General features: G+C 38.4%; 1 protein-coding gene across 1 annotated transcript in view; it reads left to right on the top strand.

Moving 5' to 3' along the window:
- LOC112053971 (leucine-rich repeat-containing protein 24-like) overlaps positions 1–13,455 on the top strand; it is a 51,755-nt gene extending 38,300 nt beyond the window's left edge. Inside the window, exon 2 of the mRNA XM_024093605.2 lies at positions 11,001–13,455. Within this exon, the coding sequence (XP_023949373.2) occupies positions 11,028–12,779 (1,752 nt within the window). The 5' untranslated portion in view covers positions 11,001–11,027 and the 3' untranslated portion in view covers positions 12,780–13,455. The remainder of the gene's footprint in view (positions 1–11,000) is intronic.
- Positions 13,456–18,551: the final 5,096 nt, after the last annotated feature.

The following is an 18,551-nucleotide window of genomic DNA, read 5'->3' as shown; positions in this document are numbered from 1 at the left end:
CTTGAGCGAAGAAGGGAAGTGTTTACTAGTTTAAAAGTACGTCCTTAGACCTACATCCACCGATCACAAGTCCGGAACTTCGCTCAAGGTTACTCTCTCCCACTTGAGGGTTAATTGGTAATATTCTTGATGGAAATAGTTAGACCTAATAGCCCTTTATTCAATATTGTGTTTTGCACTTCAATGTCAACCCGTCTCGAACACTTAAGTGTTTAATGTAGTACCTATAGACTGGCAAGTCCGTTGATAACACTCCCATGACATGCGGGCGACAGGGGGAAAGACTGCGCGGATTATGAAATCATGCGTGCGGGGAAGTGACGTGCATCAGTCGTGGGTTTTTCATTCATCGCTACACGACCCCCGGCCCGGTAACATCGGGAGTGTTACGAACGAAGTTGCCAAGCTTTAATGTACTCTTATGTACATAGAATTTAACAAATTATGAATCTGGCCATTAACTTTCCAAGTTTAACAAACTATTTAGCTCTAACGTTCCACTAACCGCATAAATTATTAGATTCATAATTCATGTATGTTTCAACTGGCCTAGAAAGTTACTCTTCTCATATATAAAAGCATGCACTAACTAAGTTAGAAATTTCCCCGGAGTGTAAAATGTTTGCTACTTTAAATTATTTTAAGGAAGTGATGTTATTTATGGTGCACTCTGCAAAGTGCTGGCGGAAAGTTATACTTATATTAGAGAATGAGAGATTCATGGTTACAACATGTGGAGATACTAATTGTTCTTAATAGAACAGAGTAATATCGGAGTTTATGATTAAGAATTAAAAGAAGGTCTCAGCCACATCAGTGATTGTAAAACTATAAATATATATATATATAAATATATAATAATATTTTTTAACAAAAAAAAATATAGGACAGAATCTATCATCATCATCATTATCAACCCATATTCGGCGCACTGTTAAGCACGAGTGTCCTCTCAGAATGAGAGGGGTTAGGCCAATAGTCCACCACGCTGGCCCAATGCGGATTGGCAGACTTCACACACGTAAAAATTCAAGAAAATTCTCATATATGCAGCTTTCCTACGATGTTTTTCCTTCACCGTTTAAAACACCTATAATAATTTCTTAAAATGCACATAACTGAAAAGTTGGAGGTGCATGCCCCGGACCGGATTCAAACCTACGCTCTCCAGAATCGAAATTTAAGGGCCCACTGGGTTATCGCTAACTCAACAACATTTATACTAATATTATAAAGATGTGAAGTTTGCGAGGTTGTAGGGGGGTAATCTCTGTAACTACTGAACCGATTTTAAAAATTATTTTATCAATAGAAAGCCACGTTATTTGCGAGTGTTATTAATTAGTTTTTCCTCGTATTACCACAAAAACGGGCACTACGTGGGTGAAACCAACTAATCCTATATAAAAGCACTATGATAGAAGGCAATAATCGTAAAAAAAAATAATAATAGGGTATGTTTCAAATCCGTAGCAGTAATAGCCCAGTGGATATGACCTCTGCCTCCGATTTCGGAGGGTGTAGGTTCAAATCCGGTCCGGGGCATGCACCTCCAACTTTTCAGTTATGTGCAGTTTAAGAATTTAATATAGGTGTCTCAAAGGTAACGGAAAAAAACATTGTGAGGAAACCTGCATACATGAGAATTTTGAAGAATGCAGTCTACCAATCTGGATTGGGTCAGCGTGGTGGACTATTGGCCTAACCTCTCTCATTTTGAGAGGAGACTCGTGCTTAGCAGTGAGCCGAATATGGGTTGATGTATATATTATTTTACTATTTTGTTTAAAACCACGACAATTCTTTTTTATATTCTGACAATCGGTTACCTAATTGTATAAATACATATAGGTATGAGGCATAACCTGTATGCATTCTTTTTCAAAATCGGTCATTAATAACCCCTGGTATATAAATAATAATAATATAAACATAATTAAGTTACGGATGTTTAATATTAGAAGCACGTGCTCGAAGTTTACATCTGCCTAAAATTATTAATTACGACATCAAAATCCACCTAATTTTGAGTGATAATTAAATTAATAACATGTCATTCACAAAGCAGAAACGCGTTATGTTATTCAAACATTTCAATATGAATAACTGTGAACTAAATCACAACATTGACAATTATTAAATATTCAAATTATTAATTATCCCCTATCCACACTTGTTGACGATTTGACCAGTGTGGAATTCATACTAAACAAACTCAAAGTGGCTAGATTTACAACTTTATTTTTTACTAGCGGACTACCGTGACTTCGTCCGCGTGGAATCCAGTTTTTCACAAATCTCGCGGGAACTATGGATTTTCCCGGGATGAAAAGTAGCCTATGTGTTAATCTAGAGTAAAATGTATTTTCATTCCAAATTTTAGCTAAATCGCTTCAGTAGCCGCAGCGTAAAAGAGGAACAAACATACTTACACACAAACTTTCGCCTTTATAATATTAGTGTGATAAACGAATATATGAGGAAAAACGATGTTGATGGATTTATTTCGGAGAGTGCGCTCAGGAACTTTTCGATCTAGTTCCCTCTTCACCTTTTTACCATAGAACTGCAGAGGTCTGCATCCATACGTAGTTAATGTCCCTTGGACTCGTACGAAGCGTTTCGGTTCTTCGTTCCTGATCCGCACTGCGAAATTATGGAATGCCCTTCCAGCTTCCGTTTTCCCTACCACCTACAACATGGGTATATTCAAGTTAAGAGTGAATAGGCTTTTTCTAGGCAAGCGCGTTCCACCTTAGGCTGCATCATCGCTTACTGTCAAGCATGATTGCTGCCAAGCGCTAGCCTATATAACGTAAAAAAAAAAAAAAAAATGTAATGATTGTTTGAATGGTACACTGAGTTACATAATAACACTGCTGAGCTCGTTCGGGAAAGTTATCGTCATAATCATCGTTAGCAGTGAATGAGTATATAGCGGTTATAATTCAATGGATGTACTCTATCTTATATAACAAGATCCCCAAGACTGTGATGGACCTGCCAATGTATAGCTTTAAGCAATGTGTTATAAAACATTTACTTAGTCGAGGTTACTACAACATTGATGAGTTCCTCAATGATAAAGTTGCTTGGAGGTTGGATCAGCTTTCACCTTCACACAGGAAGTAAAATTATCGTCGTCGTCGTCGTCATCAACCCATATTCGGCTCACTGCTGAGCTCGAGTCTCCTCTCAGAATGAGAAGGGTTAGGCCAGTAGTCCACCACGCTGGCCCAATGCGGATTGGTAGACTTCACACACGCAGAGAATTAAGATAATTATCTGGTATGCAGGTTTCCTCACGATGTTTTCCTTCACCTTTCACACATTGAGACACGTGATATTTAATTTTTTAAAATGCACACAACTGAAAAGTTGGAGGTGCATGCCCCGGACAGGATTCGAACCCACACCCTCCGGAATCGGAGGTAGAGGTCATATCCACTGGGCTATCACGGCTTTTTCAAGTAAAACTATAAGAAATTGTAATGTTGTTATCAATTGTAAATTATATTATTGTATGATTTTTTTAAAAAGAGCAACTGTTGAGTTTCTTGCCGGTACCTTCTCAGTAGAACGTGTCTTCCGAACCGGTGGTAGAATCTTTACAAATAGTCAACTGACGTGTCAAAAGTGCTTGTAAACTGAGTACTAAACTTAAGAACCAGTATAAAACCAGTCATATCCAGTTATAATCAGTAGTAAAGTAATCATTTTTCATCATCATCATCATTTTCAACCGATGGACGTCCACTGCTGCACAATTTTTATTTATTTAATGTTGACTTTATTTATTTTTTATTTTATACTTTTCCGTTTCCCGATCGGACATAGAAGCACACTAGCAGTGCCATATCTACAAGTATCTATATCGTCGCATTCTATGAATCGACTGGACCGCGCGAACTGGACCACCGCATTTTATAGATATACTAGCTGGCGCCGCGCGGTTTCACCCGCGTGGTTCCCGTTCCCGTAGGGATACGGGAATAATATATAGTCTTCCTCGATAAATAGGCTATCTAACACTGAAAGAATTTTTCAAATCGGTTCAGTAATTCCTGAGATTCAATCAAACAAACAAACAAACTCTACAGGTTTATAATATTAGTATAGATTTTGATTTATTTGATATGATATATCTATACACATACCTATTAATTATGTGCTCGCCAAGACCTTTCTTTGGATATCAAAAACTTGACGATTATTTCAGTTTTTTTTTCGAGGTTAGAATCGGGTGTACAAATTTTTGATAAAGTTAGACAGTGCTACTTATTTTATGTAGAAAACACTGGAAGATAAGCCTTCCAAGCAAAATAAATTATTTTATAACGAACTTTTGCAAACTATCGCCTGCTTCTAATTAATAATAATTATTTAGTTTATTAAATTCAAATACCTACTCAGCAAGCTCCACTGTTATGAAAAACTGCGAGGAACAGCGTTCTCGAAGCGAAGTCTGTTTTCTATAATTAATTGCGACCACTTCACTTTGTATCGCTGCCCCGAGTGCTTTAGACACGGCGCGAATGGGGCCGTGAGTCTGCCTCCACACTTACTGACGGGTCAACGAATGTTTTAGTCATTATTTTATGTTTAATTATCCTGCAACGTCCATATAGAATCGCTTACTCTCATCATCATTATTATAAACCCATATTCCTCTCAGAATGAGAGGGGTCAGGCCAATAGTCCACCACGTTGGCCCAATGCGGATTGGCAAACGCCGAGGATTAAGAAAATTCTCTGGTATGCAGGTTTCCTCACGATGTATTTCCTTCACCGTTTGAGACACGTGATATTTGATTTCTTATAATACACACAACTGAAAAGTTGGAGGTGCATGCCCTGACCGGTTTTAAACCCTCATTCTCCGGAATCGGAGGCAGGGGTCATGTCCACTGGGCTATCGCTAACTCTATTAATACGAATTCATATGAAACAATCTTAATCAAGGTGCAAGCATTCGAAATAAGGATGTATACTTCACACCAAATACCAGGGTACTAAAAATGATAAGCAAAATAAAGTTTTTATGTGTCATCAAGCAGACGAAACTAAGCTTTTTTAGAAACTTACGTCGGTCAGCTTTAATAAATACATACCTAATAATCAAACGAGTGCTTTTGACACAAGCATGAATAGGGCCGTGGTGCGTCTGCCTCCACACTTACTGACGGGTCAACGAATGTTTTAGTCATTATTTTATGTTTAATTATCCTGGAACATATTGAATCGCTGACTCTATTGATACCTCAGACTAATTATTGTATAGGACTTGCCTCGCTAGACGTTACTTTTGAATCAAAGTATATGATCAACGATGTAATGCTATTATAAAACTGTCTCTATAAAAGCGAGGTTTCATAGTGTTCCTTGGTTAAAGAGCTCCGTAAAATTACCTTTTTGGGTAGCTGAATGGTGTAAAAACGGGCAAAAACTTCTAGTTTACTTTTAGATATACAGGAAGAAATTTTTTTTAGTACAGATATTTTTATATTTTGTACATAAACAAAATTTAATGATCACGTAATTTTTCTTTTTTTTTTTTAACTCAAAAATAACAAAGTTATCGTTAGCTAAAGTTTAAACATTTAAACAGAATTTGAGGGTCACCCTATCGCTGTACTAGGTAATAGCACAGTAATAGGCAACTACAAAATCAGCTGGTAGGTACTAGGTTAGCGAGCGCCCGCGCCGAGGGCCGTTGACCTTTCTACGTTTATTTATTTTTGTACCTATTATTTTTTATAATAATTAAAGGTCGTCACTTTTGAGTTGAGTATCGATTTTCCCTTCATACTTTATTGGGCTTAGGACCATCAATAATGCGTAGTAATAATAATAAAAATTAAAACAGAGACTATAAAAATTATGAACTTTCGATTGGAATAATGAAATACAAATGATGATTATTATTACGCAAACTTTTGCATTAAAGCATGATTCGACTTAAATGCGCAAGCGACGGCAGATTGTCTGTCACTGGTCGCCCTTCGGCAATTTGGCAGGCGTCCTCAGGGATTTTTCGATCCCCTCACCCCTGCCACCCCCGTCAGCAGAAGCCGAAGCGATATGACTACTGCCGGTATTTCTTTGTCGGCGTCTTACAAAGTGCCGCCAGCAGTTGCGCAGTTTGTTTGGGAATGTGTCCATTATTTTGTTATTTCTGAGACATAAATTGAAAAAAAAAATTACATAAAATGTATCGAACTGTTTGTAGATTTATGTTCTATTAATGATACAGAACCACGAAAAAAAATGTCCGCACTAAAGTCCGAATCATCCTGTATACCTAATCTAAGCTCGTTTTCCTTAGAAAATGACAGCATTTAGATTTCATACTTGTCCTTTTTTAAGTGGTCTGAGATTAAAACGAATAGTATTTCGTATGAAACGATCTTAATCAAGGTGCAAGCATTCGAAATATGGGTACATAGGACTTCACACCAAATACCTGGATGCTAAAAATGATGAGCAAAAATAATGATTTTATGTATCATGAAGCAGACGAAACTGAGCTTTTCTAGAAACCTACGCACCTCAGCTTTAATAAAAACATCTATACTAATAAAAAGCTGAAGAGTTTGTTTGTTTGTTTGTTTGTTCGATTGAACGCGCTAATCTCAGGAACTACTGGTCCGATTGAAAAATTCTTTCAGTGTTAGGTAGCCCATTTATCGAGGAAGGCTATAGGCTATATATTATCCCTATATTCTTACGGGAACGGAAACCACGCGGGTAATACCGCGCGGCGTCAGCTAGTACCTAATAATCAAGCGAGTACTTTTGATACAGGCATGAACGGGGCCGTAGTAAAAGTCTGCCTCCATACTTACCGACGGGTCAACGAATGTTTTAGTCATTATTTTATGTTTAATTATATTCCTGGATGTTCAAACGCTAACCCAGTATCTTTCCATAAAAATGAAACTCATCACGAACTTGAAAAACAAAGATGAAATTGGAGGGAGGTAGTTTTTAGTTAGTAGACGGACACTGGGGATGGATTCTGCAAGAGGGTCGGTTTAAGGTTTTCTAAGGACGGACGAAGTCGTCCGCTATTTTCATATAACAAATAATCAGGCTGTAAGCAAACAAAATATCAGTATATATCTAATTATACATTTATCTAGAGACCATAATACGAAGAAGGTTAAAATTTGAAGAGAGTGAAATGGGAGTTGAAATTTTATATGGAAATTCCTTCATTTTTCAAGTTACATGTGTAAAACCATGTTTTCTGTGGTAAGACTTAGTAGATGGCGTAGCAACTACCAAAAAAATTCTAAAAATTAAGTGCCTAAGTCAAGATTTTCCCAAAATTCTTTCCCTAAGCTGAATTACTTTCCGATGAGGTGGGTCTAGTCTCCTTTTCCCCCTCTCGGAGGGCCAGGAGCCCATAGAGGGTAGTGGACCATTAAAATGGGCTGATAATGATGAAGCAATTGTCTATTGACTTATCTGTCTACGTCGCATATTTGGTAGAAAGCCTAATTAATGGTGGGCTATTCACCGTATCTCGTTGACCTATCTACCCAAGTATTTTGGACGTCGGTTGACAAAACGGCCATGTTTCAAGATAACTGCACAAGTTTGTTTGTTATACGGCCCACTGTCCGAGCTACAGTGATTCGGTTTAATTAATTGGGCATAATTAAGACGGTAAATTAATTTAAAGGCGCTACCTAGTATGTCATACTCAATTACGTTAAACTATATTAATTATTTAGATAAGCACTGACTGACGGTCCGGACTTTATTATTTTTTTAATATTAATGATTATTGACTAGAAGACGCCTGCAACTTCGTTCGAGTAGAAGACTCTCCGATTTTTTCAAATCTTACAAGGGGAGGCTGGTTAGTCTAAAATGGGTCGATAAATCATTATTAACATTATACGAGAATATGCGAAACTAAGTCTGTCTGTCTCTTTATTGCCTTTTCGCGACCAAACTTTTGAACTTATTTGGATGAAATTTTGTAAATAGATCTAAATTAGATCTTGGAGCAGAAACTACGCTCTTTTTTATGCTGAATAAATAAATGGTTCCAGCGGAAGTTGTAAAAAAACAGAACACCACGCGGACGAAGTCGCGGTCGTTTGCTAGTAATGTAAATCTCAGCTTTCACATACAATTGAGCCATAGTTTGAATACCTTGTTATGATCAAATTACCTCGATAACTTACTCAAGAGCTATCCATATTAATACGTGTTAATGATAGTCAATTTGTCAGATGAGTGGCTAAAGGTTGTGTTTCCATTGGAGCATCGGTTGTATGCAGATGCAGACTAAGGCAACTTTCACACTAGGCGACCAATAACAATACAAAATTAAATTCGCTAATACAGGAAGAAATTTTTTCAAGTACGGATATTTTTATATTTTGTACATAAACAAAATTTAATGAACACGTATTTTTTCTTTTTTTTTTTAACTCAACAATAACAAAGTTATCGTTAGCTAAAGTTTAAACATTTAAACAGAATTTGAGGGTCACCCTATCGCTGTACTAAGTAATAGCACAGTAATAGGCAACTACAAAATCAGCTGGTAGGTACTAGGTTAGCGAGCGCCCGCGCCGAGGGCCGTTGACCTTTCTACGTTTATTTTTGTACCTATTATTTTTTATAATAATTAAAGGTCGTCACTTTTGAGTTGAGTATCGATTTTCCCTTCATACTTTATTGGGCTTAGGACCATCAATAATGCGTAGTAATAATAAAAATTATAAACTTTCGATTGGAATAATGAAATACAAATGATGATTATTATTACGCAAACTTTTGCATTAAAGGATGATTCGACTTAAATGCGCAAGCGACGGCAGATTGTCTGTCACTGGTCGCCCATCGGCAATTCGGCAGGCGTCCTCAGGGATTTTTCGATCCCCTCACCCCTGCCACCCCCGTCAGCCGAAGCCGAAGCGATATGACTACTGCCGGTATTTCTTTGTCGGCGTCTTACAAAGTGCCGCCAGCAGTTGCGCAGTTTGTTTGGGAATGTGTCCATTATTTTGTTATTTCTGAGACATAAATTGAAAAAAAAAATTACATAAAATGTATCGAACTGTTTGTAGATTTATGTTCTATTAATGATACAGAACCACGAAAAAAAATGTCCGCACTAAAGTCCGAATCACCCTGTATATCGATATTAATTAATAAAAGTAAAGGATTTCATATAAAACTGAAATTACATGTATTTTTTCAAATTTCTGTCTGGGCCGGCTCGACTGGTCGTTGAAACCAACTTAAGAATTGTTTGCTATCAGTTTGTCTAGTTGTAGGCCTCGATCGTGGCTAATTACCACCCTACGGGCAAACACGTACCGCCAAGCGATTTAGCGTTCCGGTACGAAACCTTCAGAGGTATGGGTAGAGTTAACTTGTACTCTTAGACTGCATCAAGATCAGGTGATATCGTAGTCAAGCGATAACTTGCGATTGAATGAAAAAGAGAGCGCGCGCACTAGTTCTGTGAACAATGCCGCCTGGCCATCCAGTTTTGCAGAGGCAGTTAAATGAACAAGAAATCGTGAATTGGCAGCTTCACCGACCAGTTATATTCATTGCCGTAAATCTGGCCATACCGCAACCATAGCTTTTGCGATCACGGCCAACGACCAGTGATTGTGGCCGTCTAGTATGCAAGGTGCTTAACAATGTGTTTTCACGGAAGTGAATAATTGTTAAATGACGCGGAAACTTGCAGTAACTGAAACTTAGTTGATTAATGTTTTGTTTAATTGGCGAATCATAAGTCACTCCACTTTAGGTACACTCGTATGCCACTGCACTTAATTAGCGATTGTAGCAGTCGTGCTGTCTATTGTGCAATTCGGCTTCGACTTGCACAAAAAACACTCGTGCTACAATACAATAAATTACATGACAGTGGCATAAATCACCTAAGAATTTCATTTACATTTTCCGGGCCATTGGTTATTTGTGATTAGTAAATCAGCATGGAATAAAAACAAAGAAGCTCTCTCAATTCATTACCTTTTTCCTATTTACAGCTATTTTCAGTGGAAACACAGCTTTATACTTCGTAAAACCAGTGCTTACTGATTTCTTGGAAGTAAGACTAAGTGTCCCCTTCTTTAAAGCACCTTTTTGTTTTACTCTCGGAAACTTTTAGCTGTGAGTTCGCGCGTAAAATGGGTATTTTTAGAACTTTTTCTATTAAATTCAACTTGTTGATGTTATGTTAATAACCTCGTTATTGATACAAAGAAATCTGGTTAGTAACAACTTTTGATAAACTACCCTCCTAGTTTATCAAAAGTTGTTACTAACCAGATTTTTTAAATGTTGATTAAGTAACAAATTGCGTGGTACAGTATCTCGTTCCGACGCTCAGAAATTTTAATTTTTTGGTAACTCTGTTGGCTACCAGAATCTAATCTAAATAAAAAAGTTGATTATCTTATCGAGATGAAGCTAGTCACGAAAAATTAACTTGATAGTAATAAGTTACTCCCTGGCCATTAGTACAAATATTTGGTTTAAACTGTTAGGTTTAAAAAAATTTTAATAATAAAAATACAACCGACTTCAAAACCTAAAAACGTACCCACTAAACTAAAAAGCGAAAAATAACATCATAATATGTTCTACCTGCTGATCAGTATGAAGTCGGTGCTAAGCCGGTGATGTATTAATTCAAGCCATGTGAGCATATCTTATAGATTTAGATTTTGCAGACAGTGTTGTTTCATGTGGTCCTGTCAGAAATGGCTTAAATTAAGACAACACCGGCTAAGCACCGACTTGTGGTTGGGGATTCCATCATTAGATCAAAAAAAATACCGACCGAATTGAGAACCTCCTCCTTTTTGAAGTCGGTTAAAAATACATTATTTTTCGACTGGTTATATCTATAAAAACATTAATTTTTGACTGGTGTAAAATCTTACAATCAAAAGACCCTTTTGACCATTTTTATAGCCATAAAAAAATGCTAAAATTATTTTCTTTTATTTCAGGTAAACTCAACCCGAATCTGATATGAGATGGGAATTCGAGAACTATGCTGCGGATTGCTGTTGACCCTTCTAATCAGATCCTCTGGAAGCGACTGGCTAAGCTGCGGCCACATCTCCGCCTGCCACTGCAAATGGTCATCCGGCAAGAAAACAGCATCATGCGTCTCGGCCAGTCTGACACAGCTACCGCCTTTGGCAACCGAAATACAAGTCCTAGACCTTCACGAAAACCCCTTAAAAGAACTCCAAAGAGACGCGTTCGCGAGCATAGAACTATTAAATTTACAACGTCTCAATCTCAGCTCAACAAGTCTACGCTACTTGCATCAAAGCGCCTTCAGGGAGTTGCGCATCTTAATAGAATTAGATCTCTCAAGGAATTACCTCACCGAACTTTCACCTGACACGTTCAAAGGCAACGAACGTTTGAGGCTGCTAGTACTTAATGACAACCCGTTAAGTAAATTAGTCGCGCAGCAATTCCCGCCCCTTCAACATTTAAAGAAACTAGAACTTGCGAGATGTCGACTCCGCAAAGTTCACCCTTACGCCTTTGTGAACCTGCGGGCCTTGGAAACTGTGCATTTACATCAAAACTTGCTGTCATATCTACAGCGAGACACATTCAACCTGCCCGTGCTAAAAACTTTGACGCTTTCAGACAACCCGTGGCACTGCGATTGTAGATTGAGGGATTTTCACGAATGGTTCCTTACAAGTAACCTCGGAAATGAAGACGTTTTTTGCGCGAGCCCAGATTCAATGGCTCATGTTCCTTGGTTGGAAATGAAGGGTGCAAACATGGTTTGTCCCCCCACAGCCATAACTAGTCCTTCCGTGATACGAACCGAAAGCGGAGCTGACCTTTCCTTCGGATGTTTTGCTAGTGGTACCCCGAAGCCAACGGTAACGTGGTCATTCAGACACACGGAAGTAACGAATAAGACTATTAGTGATAGTGACGTTGTTATCTATAAATATTCTGTAAGGCATTTGAACGAGTACGACGAAGAAGTAGTCAACAGAAGTGCTCAATGGCTTAATGTGTCCATAACTAATGTAACTAGTGAATTAGCTGGAGAATGGAGATGCAGCGCTAAGAGTTCTGCTGGTGAAGCATTTGCTTATCTTACTCTTTTCTTGCCAAAAGCGCGGACTGCAACGGCTCGAAGTGCTCCAGATTACTCCAAATTCTTCATAGCAATTGGCTCCGTATTTGCTATGGCCGGTGCTGGCTTCGTAGCTGCATGTTTCTGTTGGAAGATACGACGCCGGAGAGTGCCTCCAAGTAGAAGTTTCACTGACCAAGAAAAGAAGCTCCTAGATACTTCCCTAGCCGTCAGCTGCGATAGGACTAGCGTAGAAATGGGTTCCTCGTACGGTTTCGAGATGTTCGACAGATCGATGTCCATGGAAAGTGAGGACACACAGCGGTGTTTGGAACCAGTTCAGATTACGATAGAAGGGCCTTCTGGATCCTTCCCGCCTCCTCCAGCAGAATTTGCGATCCCTGCTCCGTATGGAAACATTTTTATATCAGTACACGTGACTGGACATAACGAGGAATATCCTGACTTGTTGAGCGGGGGGTCCACATTACCCAGAAGAAGTAGGACATGTTTTTTGAAATCTACGTACGATAATATGGGACCTAGAGTGACGGCTGCCGGTAGTTCTACCTGGTCGCTACCAGGTGCTAAAGTAGAAGGGAAACCGACTAAAGAAACTTCTTCTACTTTGCCATTGTCGACATTTTCTACTGAATTTACGGCTCTGTAAAAATTTATTTAGAATATTTCGTGTTTGTTGAGTCATTTTGTTTTTGTTTAGCTGAGTGAGTGGAAACAACGAAGATCGGTAATTTTAATTTGTTTATTTAGTTAAACAAAAATTCACTTTAAAAATATCGAAACTGATAAAAATTTATTGAATAACTTAGTTACCTAATTAAAATAGAATTGGGTTGTTGTCTGTTATCGTTGTTTTTTGAAATAAAATATTGGAATATTTTAACAAAATATAAAAACTGACAGCCGAAATTGAATTTGATAGACAGTTAATTATCACCACACCTAATTTAATTTTTCTTATAATTGGTATTTGAATTACCTATTTATGTCAAGTATTTTATTAATAATGTAAATTATTATATTTTGTTAACAATGCCGGTAATTATTTTGTGCCATTTTGTTATTCATTTATAGTAAATTTTATAAATAAAGTTTAATAATAATCAAAACATATCAATTTTAGTGAAAAAACGCTTGGTTTTTAATACAATACTAATATTATTGTGAGTTTTAATTAAATTTTAACCAAAGTTTCATTTACGTAGACATACTTGTATTGTGTATAAAACTAATGAACTTAGGAATAGTTATTTACTAAAATAGTCATAAGATTTTGAAATAAAAATCTTGCTTTAAAATCATGAGAGAACAATAAACAATATCAATACTGGGTACTTCGTCTTATTTCATAGATAGATACCAACTTTATCTATACTTATCTATATCTATACTTAAAATAATTCTGTAGAGAGGTCAATTCTGTACATGAAATACATGTCCAAAATAAATATCAGGGGGTGATTAGTAATCGTCAATTTTTGTATGTCTGTCTGTATGTTCGTTATAGAAACATAAACTACTCGACGAATTTTAACGAAACTTGGTACAATTATTCTTCATATTCCTGGACAGGTTATATATACTTTTCATCACGCTACAAACAATAGGAGCAGAGCAGTGAAGGGAAATGTTGGGAAAACAGAAGAATTTACTCCATTTTTACAGCAATACTATTGAAAGGGCTGGATTAATGAGTTCTAAAGATGGACGAATTCGCGGGCGTCCGCTAGTATTATAAAACGATTTCACTTGCGTAGGTCACGTCCCGTAGGAGTATAGGGATAAAATATAGACCATAGCACCCGGGAATAGTGTAGCTTCCCAACAATAAAAAAAGTTCCATATCGGAACATATTGAATGCAATTATAAGGTTAGAAGTAACTACAACTCTCTCTTACAGTCTTACAGTCTTATCAACCCATATTCGGCTCACTGCTGAGCTCGAGTCTCCTCTCAGAATGAGAGGGGTTAGGTCGATAGTCCAACACGCTGGCCCAATGCCATTAGCAGACTTCACACGCGCACAGAATTAAGAAAATTCTCTGGTGTGCAGATTTCCTTACGATGTTTTCCTTCACCGTTAGAGACACGTGATATGAAATTTCTTAAAAAAAAAACTGGGAGGTGCACGCTTCGGACCGGATTCGAACCCACACCCTCCAGAATCGGAGGCAGAGGTCATAGCCACTGTGCTATCACGGCTTACTTACAGGAGTAAGGTTAATTAAGATGATGATGTTTTTATTTTTTAAAAACTTCTTTAGAATGTTTGTATTTAACTAAGCTAGTAAAAGCTATATTGCATCTGGTGTTTTTGGATTTCCTGCCACTAAAGAAAAATAGCAAACAGAGCAGTTGTCTTGGTACGCAAAAACAAATAAAAGGGGTAGGAAATAAATTGGACAGTTGGAAAATGGAAAACCGAAATCACGACGCTCTTAGAAATGGGAAACACTTATAAATAAAACTTGAAATCTGAAGTAAACTTTGCATTATTTTTTTTGTTATTCTATATTCGCTGAAATGAAAAGATATGCAAAACTATTTCTAAATACAATAAGTTTCGTACCATATGACAGAGAGTTACATATTTGTACCTTTTGCCGTGGAGACCCTTGGGCCATAGAGTCGCAGTGCCAAAAATTTTACCGCGGCTAATTGCCTCGACTGGTGACAGAAGGACTCGCTCATTTTTTGCGAAAAGGATCAGCCTGGCTGTCCAGCGCGGAAATGCAGCCAGTATTCTTGCCACCATTCCACGTGGGTATGATTTGTATAGTTATTAGGATAAGTTAGCTGAAGTTCCTTATTGTATTATGTATCATATCTAATTTGGAGAATCATCAGAAATGTATGTGTGCATGCCTAAATACCAATAACAACATGCGATATATCATTGGATAGGTTTTTTCATGTAGGTACTTTAACTTTTATTATAACCGGAAGTAAGTGATGTGTGAAAAATGTTATGGCAAAAAAAGTCATACTTTATTTACGAAAAAATATAGGAGTGCCCTATGAACATGTTTTAACATGCTGAGAACTGCTGGATGCTGGCGGCTCGAGACCGTGGTGTTGGAAAGTCTATGCTAGAGGCCTATGTCCAGCAGTGGACGTTCATCGGCTGTTAATGATGATGATGATGATGATGATGATGATGATGATGATGATGATCTTCTTAATTACACCTGCACGCCTGAGGCACAGATTTTGAGCCTTCCTGTAATCCAATAATACAGTGGCTCCTCAATGAGAGTACGTGGTCCTGTGTTTGAATCCTGGGTTCTATGAAATACCGATCTTTTCTTTTGTGTAAGAAATCTTCAGTAAAAATACTCCAGAGTAGGTATCACGGAAACCCTAACCCCCCAACCCGCGTCGGACTAGTCGTCAGTCTACCTGATGGGAGGTCTTCAACACTGCGCTTTGTAGTGCGGGGTCGCCAATACAGCACCTTGGGACCCCAACGTTCATCGGCTCTTAGATTCTTCTGATTCGATCATGCAGAGATACTCCGAACATAGCTCGTTCCATTGCCCGCTGTATGAGTCTGAGCCTTCTTATGAGACCAATAGTTAGCGACCAAGTCTCGGAACCATATGACTTCACTGGCAACACGCACTGTTCGAAGACTTTTGTCTTCAGTAATGTGTAATGCTCATGTTTCGCTTCACCCAGTCATAGTTGAGAACGCTGCAGTCGAAATTGTAGACGAATTCATATACCTATATATGGAATATACATATGGAAGAGACGAGAGACGTGATAGCCCCGTGGATATGACCTCTGCCTCCGACTCCGGAGGGCGTAGGTTCGAATCCGGCCCGGGGCGTGCACCTCCAACTTTTCAGTTGTGTGCATTTTAAGAAATTAAATATCACGTTTCTCAAACGGTGAAGGAAAAAAATCGTGAGGAAACCTGCACATCAGATAATTTTTCTTAATTCTCTGAGTGTGTGAAGTCTGCCAATCTGCATTGGGCCAGCGTGGTGGACTATTACTATATAACCCCTCTCATTCTGAGAGGAGACTTAAGCTCAGCAGTGATCCGAATATGGGTTGATAATGATAATGATGAGGACATATGATCCAGTTAGGTAGGTCCAATTTCGAGAAAGAGGTGAACCGCCGAATCCAACTCGGCTGAGCAGCATTCGGGAAACACCACGATATGTTGTCGTCCGAAATTCCCTGTAATATACAGCCTGTAAAATAACCTCACCACAGTGTACACAGCGTTCGTGTACGGTGTATCGAAGTGAAGCAATGAGATCCGTATTTCCTATCTTCTATCGGGAAAAATAACTTTCGGGTCGTAACGTAGTTGGAAAACTTTGGGAAATGGATATAAGGTATATGTAAATGTATATGTATTGTGTACCGTTCGATAGCAAACATCGTGTAGCGAGCGATACGAATAATATTTTACTAGTATTATTCCTGTTTCAAACAACCACGGAATGAAATTGTTACGTATTATTTCTAACATATACTTTTATTATTATATTTTAACGAAATGATCTTTACGTTATTTTACATTAAATAGCAGTGATATTTTTGTTTTATGATCATCTAACATGATTATTTCAACGAAGATACGTAAATAACGGTTTTTCGTTGAAATAATCTTACTTCAATATTCCTGCCACTTTACGTAAAATGTAGATTACTTATGACATTTCGTTGAAAATACTATGTTAGATGATTGCATAAACGAAAATATGATGTAAAACGATATAGTGACTCATTATTTGAATGGTACACCGAGATACATAATAACTCTGCAGGTGAGGTTGTAGTCAAGGGGTAACTTGTAAAGAAAAAAAAAATCAAGGGAAGCGGTCTTTATCTACCCCTATACGAATAAGGTATGATGATATGTATGTTTTTTCGTTCGCAGTAAAACCACAGTTCAACCCCATACAGGGATCAGGCGTTGACATTTCAATTTGCCCAAAATAATGGGCAACATTGTAAGGCGCATGGCGTTCACCGCGTGACGCGCATGTAAAGCGCAAACTAATCGAATTTGCGTACCCGACGTCGGAGATTGCCGAGTATTGAGTAAATGGCCATTTTACATAACAAATACGACGCCATTTTGTATTAACTAGCGTGCGCTCGCGGTTTCGCCCACGTATCTCCCGTTCATATGAGAATATGGACGTATAATCTACTATATTATTTATCATTATTACGTTCACACCACCTACAGTTATCTTAATAAGTTCCTAAGCCTAAGGTTGCCTGGAAGAGATCGCTACTAAGCGATAAGGCCGCCTTTTGTATTCTACTTTTTCTTATGTTTCTGTTTTGCTTGTTTTCTTTTATTTATTGTGGTTAAGTGGTGTGTAAGTGCCGTGATAGCCCAGTGGATATGACCTCTGCCTCCGATTTCGGAGGGTGTGGGTTCGAATCCGGTCCGGGGCATGCACATCCAACTTTTCAGTTGTGTGCATTTTAAGAAATTAAATATCACGTGTCTCAATCGGTGAAGGAAAACATCGTGAGGAAACCTGCATACCAGAGAATTTCTTAATTCTCTGCGTGTGTGAAGTCTGCCAATCCGCGTTGGGCCAGCGTGGTGGACTATTGGCCTAACCCCTCTCATTCTGAGAGGAGACTCGAGCTCAGCAGTGAGCCGTATATGGGTTGATAACGACGACGTACAAATAAAGAGTATTAAAATAAAATAAATATATTACTAAGGAGTAATATAGTAGATTATATATATAAGGTAGCTTTTCATTGGTGAAAGAATTTTTTAAAAATACGTTTAGTAGTTTACGAGCTATTTCAAAACTAATTGTAATATTAGTATGTGGGCCATGGAGCGAGCTATGCTTGGAGTCTCTCTGCGTGATCGAATCAGATATGAGGAGATCCGCAGACGAACCAAAGTCACTCACATAACTTAGTGAGTCGCGAAGCTGAAGTGGCAATGGGCAGGCCACATAGTTCGAAGAGCCGATGGACGTTGGGGTCCCAAGGTGCTGGAATGGCGACCCCGCACCGATAGGCGCAGTGTTGGTCGACTCCCCACTAGGTGGACCGAGGACATCAAGCGGATCGCAGGAAACCGCTGGATGCTGGCGGCTCGAGACCGTTATGCTTGGAGGTCCATGCAAGAGGCCTATGTCCAGCATATATGGACGTCCATCGGCGATAATGATGATGATGATGATGACGATGATGATGATGATGACGATGATGATGATGATGACGATGATGATGATGATGATATTAGTATAGGTAAAGGCCTAACTAAGTGGCATAATTTGGTCAAGTAATTTCTGGGCAGTAACACGACAACCCAAACTGGAGCAGCATGGTAGGTCAAAACAGCAAATTCTCTCTCCTATAAAGAAGGTCTGGCCTATTCTCCTGGCCTATTCACTATTTTGGTCCTTATTATCAACC

This window comes from Bicyclus anynana, chromosome 23 (genome assembly GCF_947172395.1).
Source record: "Bicyclus anynana chromosome 23, ilBicAnyn1.1, whole genome shotgun sequence".
In the NCBI taxonomy this organism is placed as follows: Eukaryota; Metazoa; Arthropoda; class Insecta; order Lepidoptera; family Nymphalidae; genus Bicyclus; species Bicyclus anynana.
The sequence above is the reverse complement of the archived record's forward strand: the minus strand, read 5'-3'. Positions and strand labels throughout refer to the sequence as shown.